The sequence below is a fragment of the Cylas formicarius genome, unplaced genomic scaffold (genome assembly GCF_029955315.1).
Source record: "Cylas formicarius isolate icCylForm1 unplaced genomic scaffold, icCylForm1.1 PGA_scaffold_10__41_contigs__length_53128322, whole genome shotgun sequence".
Lineage (NCBI taxonomy): Eukaryota > Metazoa > Arthropoda > Insecta > Coleoptera > Brentidae > Cylas > Cylas formicarius.
The window spans coordinates 41,444,307-41,453,625 of NW_026844214.1; the positions used below are offsets into that span (position 1 = coordinate 41,444,307).

At 38.5% G+C, this 9,319-nt stretch overlaps 2 protein-coding genes across 2 annotated transcripts; both read left to right on the top strand.

Annotated features, from left to right (window-relative positions):
* The first annotated feature begins 723 nt into the window (after positions 1-723).
* Positions 724-2,669, top strand: LOC132702498 (myrosinase 1-like). Its single transcript, XM_060671163.1, has 8 exons — positions 724-798; positions 851-1,184; positions 1,224-1,560; positions 1,615-1,709; positions 1,763-1,932; positions 2,058-2,325; positions 2,378-2,484; positions 2,543-2,669. Exons 1-8 carry the CDS (start codon positions 737-739, stop codon positions 2,667-2,669), a joined length of 1,500 nt encoding a protein of 499 aa, XP_060527146.1. The 5' UTR covers positions 724-736.
* A 1,165-nt stretch (positions 2,670-3,834) lies between these two features.
* Positions 3,835-8,547, top strand: LOC132708043 (myrosinase 1-like). The gene is made up of 8 exons (XM_060680144.1): positions 3,835-3,953; positions 4,013-4,346; positions 4,552-4,888; positions 5,594-5,688; positions 5,906-6,075; positions 6,134-6,407; positions 6,623-6,729; positions 6,800-8,547. The coding sequence occupies exons 1-8, from the start codon at positions 3,913-3,915 to the stop codon at positions 6,933-6,935; spliced, it is 1,494 nt and encodes a 497-aa protein (XP_060536127.1). The 5' UTR covers positions 3,835-3,912; the 3' UTR covers positions 6,936-8,547.
* Positions 8,548-9,319: the final 772 nt, after the last annotated feature.

The window sequence follows — 9,319 nt, forward strand, 5'->3', positions numbered from 1 at the left end:
TTTCTTTAAACGTTTTGAGATCGGGGGCTTAGGGAGATTAGGGGGCTTAAAACTCAAACATTGATTACATTGCGTTCAGACTCATTTTAAGTAAAATTCAAAATATTTTAGAAACGGTAAGACTTGTGTATAGGTTATTACATATAAAAGAAAGTTTCGAGAAATTCAAGAATGCCTTAATATGATTGTTTTTTTTTATATTCTTTTGGGATAAGGTTTCATCCTTCATAAACGGGCCACCATGTACACTAATTTATAGCAATAACAATAACACCTTCAGTTCAATATGATCTAATATCTTGCTAAATGTAGGACACTATCTGAATGGTAAATCAATTCTCAATATTAATTTCGACTATAAGTTATGCATTCAAAAATAAACTATTACATGAAAGAATCCTGCGGTTAATCCCTCTATTTAATATAACATACAACATAAATTTCACTATAATTTGAAAAGCAGGCTATTAAAGTTAGGTGATACCGTTTAGGTAAATCATTTTGCGCTTCTATTCTATACCTATTTGGATATTGCTGTTGTTCAAATGGGCCTTTTGGCGTAATCACAAAACGTACATTGCCCTTTTCAAGGTACAAAATGTATTTGTTAGGTTTGTTTCAAGTTGAGTCAACGAATGGTGTCGAGTAAATAATAAACACTCATCCTTATCGCCCATACTCGAACTGAAGTATTTAAAACCAAATTTTCGCTTTCATGTCGTATTGCGCTGGGCAAATGTCCTCGAAAGATTTAAAAATGTTTCGCGTCATCGTCCTGCTGAGTTTCCTGGTAATAAGGTAGGACAACCAAAGCCATAACGATCATCGTTAAAACGCAACAATTTCTTAGAGCCTCAAGCCTGAACAATCACTCGTTCCCCAACAACTTCATGTTCGGCGTTGCCACGGCCTCTTACCAGATCGAGGGTGGGTGGGATGCAGACGGCAAGGGCGAGAATATGTGGGACTGGTGGACTCACACTTTCCCGGAAAAGATCTCCAACCGCTATAGCGGCGACGTCACTTGCGACAGCTACCACCTTTGGCGTGACGATGTCGAGATGCTTAAACATTTGGGTGTTAATCATTACAGGCTGTCCATCTCTTGGTCGAGGGTGCTACCAGAGGGTACGACGAACTACGTCAATCAGAAAGGGGTCGAGTATTACAGAAACCTGTTCCAGGTAAACCCTGCCTTCTGGTACATCTAATACTCGTGTCAGGCACTTTTAGATAACGGGATCACGCCTCTGGTGACGATCTACCACTGGGACCTGCCACAACCATTCAACGAACTCGGTGGCTGGATGAATCCCTTGATAGTTGATTATCTGGGGGATTACGCAAGGGTGTGCTTCCAGTTATTTGGAGACCTGGTCAAAAACTGGATCACCATCAACGAACCACAGACTACATGTCTTCAAGGTTACACTCAAGGCTACAAAGCACCTGGGTACGCCAATGAAGGGGAAGGTATCTATTTGTGTGCTTACACACACGTTCTAGCACATGCTAGGGCCTACCATATATACGACGAGGAATTTAGGGCATTACAAAATGGTATACAAAGCACCAAACACCTAAGTCTGATTTTCAAAATATCCGTTACCGTAGGTACCATATCTATTGTCCTTGACAGCAGCTGGTCAGAACCAGCATCCGATAGCGATAAAGACTTGGAGGCGGCTGAAACCCAGATGGAATTTATCGTAAGCGAATAGCATCGAGGTGATTGTTAAATCTTCAGTCATTTTAAATTTAGCTTGGTCTGTACGCGAACCCCATTTACAACGGTAACTGGCCTCGGGTAGTTATAGATAGGGTGGGCACCAGGAGTTTGCTGGAAGGTTACTCTAAGTCCCGTCTACCAGAGTTTACCCAGGAACAAATCGACTACGTTAAGGGAACTTACGATTTCTTCGCTCTTAACACGTAAGCATCGGGTATGTGTATGTAGAATCCAATTGTTTGAGCTTTTATTCTAGTACGAAGAGAGTTTTCCAAACTGGAATAGCACCGCTTTGTCTATAAAAAAATAGACTTCATGTTGTTTTCAGGTATGCTACCAATCTCATCTACCACCAAATCGACGTCAACCAATCGATAGGTAAAGCGAGTTACTTCCTTGACAGTGGTACCGGTTCTAAGACGGACCCTTCTTGGAAAACGGTAGTCGGGTGGGTGAACGACGTACCGTGGGGCTTTAGAAAGTTGCTTAACTGGGTATCGGAGCATTACAAACGCCCTGATATATTCATAACGGAAAACGGATGGTCAGATTATACCGGAGAGCTGAACGATCAAGACCGAATTGAATATATAGGTGTAAGTACACTAGATACTATATCTAATCGATAACCGATGTTGTCGATTTTAGAATTACTTGAGCGCCATCTTGGATGCGATCTACGAAGATGGAATCAACATCTTAGGATACACGGTATGGACTCTGATGGATAACTTCGAATGGCAAGTTGGATATTCGTAAGTGTTGGTAGGTGGTCCGATGGGGATTCCGAGGGTAGCTTTGTGTGCATTTCAGTCAGAAAATGGGGTTGTACTACGTTGATTTTGACAGTCCCAACAGAACCAGGACCCCCAAAGCTTCGGCGGAGTGGTTCGCTGGGGTTATTCGGGGAAGATGTCTGCTGGATCAATGCGAGAATTAATGTCAATTTTCAATAAAATTTTTAATTTCGACCACATTTTTTATTTGACAACCTACTCGAACCATTTTTTTATTTACACTTTCAGAATAGTGAAATATTTCTAGTTTAAACGGAAGAAAAGCAATTATAATCTTAAGAGCTCAATAACCGAGTAATTTTTGTCTTAACCATTCGGGGTATATAGAGTCGCTATCTTAGCCGTTTTTTAAACTTCATAAGTGTTGTTCACAATTGTTTTTTTGTCGCACTGGAGCTATTATACAGCTGTTATATAGCGACAATGTTATTTTTCTGGTTGTTCATTATGGGGGCAAAGTATTGCGTCATTCACTTTTTTGTTGTCTGAAATATTTCCAATTCGTTATTCATTCAAAGAGTACGCGATTATTTCTTACCTTTTCCATCTAGTTGATCTTCAGCCGACGTCTTCTTTTAAGCGAGGCTTCTGTTAGCAGCGCCTTAGCATTTCCATCTAAATTGTATCCTTAGATCGTGACATAGAACTTTAGTATCTCAAACAACGATCATATATTTTGTTTTATTAAATGTACAATTGTAAGCCAAAGTTGGTTCATTGAAGGTTCTCACTACTGTTTGTTAATTGATAATTCCAGCAAGAGTTAAGGAAGAGATACTTTGCGAACACCCTTCAGGTTTCACTTGGTGAAAAGTCTCCCCTAACCTTGTCAACCGTGCTGAGAAACTCGTTCTGGTTGACCGTCCGGCATCTTTAAATCAAAACCTCGACACCCAATCTTTCCTTCTAACTTTTTGTACATTCGGTAATAGATCACCGATGAAGTTAATTGTTTGGAGCTCTTGACATTTTTGACAATTCGAGAAGTGCGTTGCATTAATTTTTTCTTATTATCTCAAAAATATCAAAATTGGCAACATATCTTTATACAAATATTTTATTTCGTTTTGTTAAAAAAAAACAAAGCGGATGCGGCAGTGGTCTCTCAGTTATAAATGCTTTTGAAAGTTATTTTAAAAAACTATTTTTTCTATTAAACATTAAAATGTCTCGGTTAGACACCGATCGGAATGTGTTCGTAATCGACGCCATTTCTTTGAAGGTCTCACAATTTTCGTTATCAAAATTAAGAGAATAAAACACTTTTGCGATTACACAAATGCAATACACTGCGAGCAAACACTCAAGCTCAAGTATTTACGTGAGATATTCTGAACTTGTTTTGCCGTCGTCATTAGGCATTTTGTAACCGACCAACGCGCAGCCATGTTGCTAACGGTCGCTTTGGCCAATTTGCTGGTGATTTGGTGAGCCATGGTGAACATCTGTAAAAGTCTTGCTGGCCAACTTAACTCTCCTTTCGCAGCTCCTCCGAGCTGAGCGACTATCCTATTCCCAAGGATTTCATGCTAGGGGTCGCTACAGCCGCTTACCAGATCGAAGGGGCATGGAATGAGGACGGTAAAGGGGAAAGCGTTTGGGATTGGTACAGCCACACGTTCCCGGAAAGGATAGATAACGCTGCCACTGGTGACGTAGCTTGCGACAGTTATCACAAGTGGGAGGAGGACGTGGCCTTGCTCAAAGAACTTGGGGTGGATCACTACCGCTTCTCGCTTTCGTGGTCTAGAATTCTGCCTGAAGGTACCATCAATTACGTCAACGAAGCGGGTATCGAATACTACAGGAAACTTCTACAGGTAGACTGTCTTACCTTCAAATTTTTAATTGTTTTGGAAATTATTTATGGATACGTCGCCAAATGACATCTGTTTTCGAAACTACCTTTAGTGATGTACAAAAAACAAATACATACAATTAGTGGAGGTATTCTTGAGGGAGATTTCGCGACGTCTTCAAATTTTATATTCACTTTTTTAAAGACAACACCTAATTATCTACCAGGGTCTCGCTGACAACAACATCACTCCATTGGTGACGCTCTTCCATTGGGACACTCCGAGACCCCTTCATGAGTTGGGTGGTTGGACGAACCCCTTGATCGCCGATTACTTTGCCGAATACGCGAGACTGTGCTTTGAACGCTTCGGTGACTTAGTCCAAAACTGGATCACCATCAATGAACCTCAGACCACCTGCGTTCAAGGTTACACGGAAGGGATCAAAGCCCCTGGATATTCCGATGAAGCAGAAGGGGTGTACCTCTGCGCGTATACCCATGTGCTCGCCCATGCCAAAGCTTACCATATATATGACGAAGAATTTAGGGCCATGCAAAAAGGTAAGCAACTGTTTGTCTCGCAATAACGCAAATTGGATCAAAGTGAAAACCCGAATAACCTAACTGAAGATAGATGTCAAACACAGATCTGGGTGACTCTTAATGTGTGCGGGTGGTCGTGATTGGAGCGTCTTGTCATTGGCACAGCATATGCATGGCCTACTTATATATAAATAAAAAATGCTTATATCTCTGCCATTTTCACTACAATAAAGGTCATGAAATCAGAAACTTGTATTGAAAGTGGCCTTATAATATCTGTTCGAGAAGCTTTTTTGAAAATTGGCTCCATTGGCTCAAAAATTGATCCCATGACATTTGGTCTATTTAATTTAGGTTTCTTCCAGTACTCTGTACAGGTAATAGAATTTAAGATCGTATTTTGTTTAGTGCAAATACATTTATGTTTGTTTTTTGTATTCCCAGGATAGGTTTCTTATGGTGCTGAAGCAACTAAAACCTAGCAAAAAATTAAAGAAAAAAATTTACATGCAGTTAACACACTGATTTTAATATTACTAATCGACAGAAAAGAAAACACGCGGAAAGAGCGGTAAAGATATAGTTTTGGTAGTTCCATATTTTGAAAAAAGTGAGGTTACAATCAGAACTTATTATAGTTCTAGTTATTAACGACTCCGGCCGAATCCTTGTAGAGTTTTATTTATTCTCGTTGCTGACTAATGATATATGATGTACTTTTAGGTCGCATTACCATCGTAGTGGACAGCATGTGGTGCGAACCGGCTTCGGACAGCTCCGAGGACAAAGAAGCGGCTGAAACTGAAATGGAATTCATCGTAAGTGTGGAATTTCTAAAATTTAGATAAAAATATAAATCGCTTGCACTCAAGTAATCTTCACTGAAAGGATATCCGGAGTTTTGGTTAGACTTTTCTTTTCGTGGAATATACCACCATCTGTGCCACCCTGGTACTACGCGTAAATCATTTTACCGCGGTTAACCCTTTGATGTTTGTTTACTGCCTTGTGACGTCATCCTTATTTTCTGCTCAGATCGGCTTGTATGCCAACCCAATCTACAACGGCAACTGGCCCCAGGTGGTCATCGACCGAGTGGGGAACAGGAGCTTGCTCGAAGGTTACCCTCGATCTCGGTTACCAGAATTCACCAAGGATGAGATCGACTACATCAATGGCACCTTCGATTTCTTCGCTCTCAACTCGTAAGTCGCTGCCGGTATTTTTTTTAACGAATCTTCGGTAAATTTTCTTCCTTACCAGCTACTCCACCAATTACATATACCATCAGATCGACGTGACCGAGTCCATAGGCAACGGGAGCTACTTACTAGACAGCGGCATCGGTGCCAAAGTCAACTCCACCTGGAAATCGATCGAGGGAATAGGCTGGGTGAACGATGTACCCTGGGGTTTCAGAAAACTACTTAACTGGGTTCACAACCACTACAACAAGCCGGATATCATAATCACCGAGAACGGTTGGGCTGATCTGACAGGAGATCTGCAAGATCAGGACAGGATCGATTATGTCGCGGTAAGTGATGCGGGGAAACGATTCGGATCTACAAACCAAAACTAACCGAAACAAAGATAGCCAGTAAATGTTCTGTCAATAGCGTTTGTTTAATTTGTTCCTACATTTGACATTTGATATTTATTTTCTGTCGTTTGAGGTGTGACGTCCTGTATAAAAGCAATTCGGCCTAAACACTTCACGGTTGATTACCACCGAAATTTGTGTTGTTTTAGGGTCACATAAGCGCTATTTTGGATGCCATAAACGAAGATGGTGTCCGCGTGTTTGGTTATACCGTATGGAGTTTTATGGACAATTTCGAATGGACCAACGGCTACAAGTAGGTGTTTTCCGACCATTGTTTGAGAAATATACTATGGTCCTATAATATTATCTTCGTATGTTTGTAGCGAGAAACTGGGTCTGTACCAAGTTGATTTTGACAGTCCAGATAGGACGAGGACCGCAAAAGACTCCGCCAAATGGTACCAGAAAATTATCAAGGATAGGTGCCTGGTGGACAAATGCCAAGATGCCAGTTTGTAATTAATATTAAAGACATTACTTAAATTCCATTTAAATTTAAGTAGAAACTAACAGCGTTATATTATTTAGCCGTAATACCGTGTCGCCAAATATTCAATTTACTTTAAATTGCATCTGGAGGGGCTTACAATGGCACTTGGGGACTTAACTAATACCCCAAACTATAATATATAAAAAAATAAAATAAGAGATAAATGGTTTATATTTTTATATAATACATATATTAAAGCTAAGGAAAGTACTAAAACTCACACTGTCTGTTGAAAAAAACATATATAAACATAAGTTTGGATGTGAGTTTTATAAGAAAACGATAAGTTACCATATCCGAATCATAGAGGGTGCCTAAAATCACCCTGTATCTAAAAAAAAGACAGCTATGACATTTCTGTTTATGTCTTAAAACCATCATACTTTATAGTACCTAATATCAAAATCAACCATCTGTATTGCGACTTGCATTGAATTTTATAGTAGTAAACAACAACAACAAACAATATTTGTATCAGTAAATGTTCCTTTTTTATATCGGAAGTTGATTTGGTCGTTATTTAAAGGAATGTTACAGTTACACTGTAGCGTGTTGGTAGTTGGTTCACCTTCGTGTACGATTAGTTTTATTTTTCCAGCACTTTTCAGACTTCGCTTTAAGCAATAGAGAAAAGTATGCTTGGCAAAAAAGTGCAGTTATAGCATATACCTTTCGATCCCATATCAATAAGAACGCCTTAACGCGCTTCACAATTTTAATTTTCGATGCGAGCGTAGTCGATTCTTATCGCGCTGCCTCGCAGATAAAGTCGAATCGTTCGCGAACGTATCAGCTCGTTTGCCGATTAAAAAAAAAAACAAAGAGATAAATAAATATAATCTCGGATACAGGCGTATTCCATTAAATCCATTCGAGAAAGTAAATATTTCAGTACTTTGTAGGTATGCGAGCTGCCTCATGCATTATTCATTGCGTCTTAAGTGAAAACAAATAAATTTAAAAGTATTTGTTTGTAGAATTTCTACGTTCGAACGTTGCTTCGATGGCGTTGCCGCGGTTAATTGGAGTGATCTGCAGTTTGCGAACCGATAAGCAAGATATTTGAGAATCTAAAAATTAGAATATTCACAAGTCTTAAACTTCAAAAATTAAAGATCTTATAACATTTAAAATTATAAAATTTCAAAAATCCAAATTTTAAATTTTAGAATTACAATACAATAATATCAGCAATAACAATAACTCATTTTGATTCAGTTAAGTGCTGTAAAAGCGAAATTTAGCATTCTTAACCATCATCGGCGGGTGCGTATGCACTGCTGTTTTCCCAAAAAATTAAGACCTTACAAAAAAAATCGTAATTAATAATATGTTTAAGTAGTAGACAGCAGTATCATAGGGTTGTTATATGACATTTTGACAAAACAAAAGTTTGTTTTGATGTCCAATATGGGATCTAAAGGAAAAAATTTTGAGTAATAAAAATTGAAAAGTATATTTTTAAGAGTTGGGTGTTTTTTCCTGATGGATATCGCATCGTTCAGTTTAGCTGTTTTAACCAACGGCGTAAGAGGGCGTATTTCTATTTCTATTTCATCCGTGCATTTGAATAAAATGTATTATTAAATGTATTTTTATTTCTAAAAACTCTTGCGTTAATCAGCCTTTTCGGTAAATTCTTGAATACATTTTGTACATTTTGCTTATAATATTAGAGTATTCAGTATTTCATTTTATTGTTTGACTTGACTCGACTTTTATTTGTTTTAAAAATAAAAAGATAATTTTTACCTTTTATAATAAACAACAAATTTAGAAGATGGTTGGTCTTTCTCAGTAAAAGCTCAACATTTTAACATAAACAGGAAAAGAAGAAATACTTCTCTATCAGAATCAATCACAGCTTGAAGCCTGAAGCTTTAGGCTCATGGTCACGAAAGAAGTTATCAAGTTAAGTTTTCTTCAAGCGACAGTTCTTCCCATACATCCTGAATACCTCACCATAGCTCCTTGCTGTTTTAAGGCTTCCTTTGAAGTGCTAAAGAATTTGTGACAGCGCTGGCATAAGATAATATCATATTGTTTTAGCTATATAGATAATATAGTGCTAAAAATTGATGCGCCATAGGTGGCTATGATAATTTCGTAGAGAAGGTATCTTTGGCGCATGCGTCACCCCCAACTGTCTGAATTGCTACATTACCGTAATTTTTCTGGAAAATTGATAAATTTTTATCGGAACGCAACATCAATCTCTGAAATCCGAACATAATTGGCGACACAGAACATCTGTGCCCGTTATTGTTTTCATTTTTGGTGTCAATATCTCCGAACCTTTTTTTGTGAAAAAAATGCCCAGTTACTTTAAAACTTGTGTTTGTGGTCAAAACTG

Coding starts and splice junctions, on each gene's coding strand:
- LOC132702498 (XM_060671163.1), top strand. CDS start 737: ATGTCCTCGAAAGATTTAAAAATGTTTCGCGTCATCGTCCTGCTGAGT. Junction 799..850: donor CTGAGTTTCCTGGTAATAAG/GTAGGACAACCA, acceptor ACAATTTCTTAG/AGCCTCAAGCCTGAACAATC. Junction 1,561..1,614: donor ATTTAGGGCATTACAAAATG/GTATACAAAGCA, acceptor CCGTTACCGTAG/GTACCATATCTATTGTCCTT.
- LOC132708043 (XM_060680144.1), top strand. CDS start 3,913: ATGTTGCTAACGGTCGCTTTGGCCAATTTGCTGGTGATTTG. Junction 4,889..5,593: donor ATTTAGGGCCATGCAAAAAG/GTAAGCAACTGT, acceptor ATGTACTTTTAG/GTCGCATTACCATCGTAGTG. Junction 6,076..6,133: donor GATTTCTTCGCTCTCAACTC/GTAAGTCGCTGC, acceptor CTTCCTTACCAG/CTACTCCACCAATTACATAT.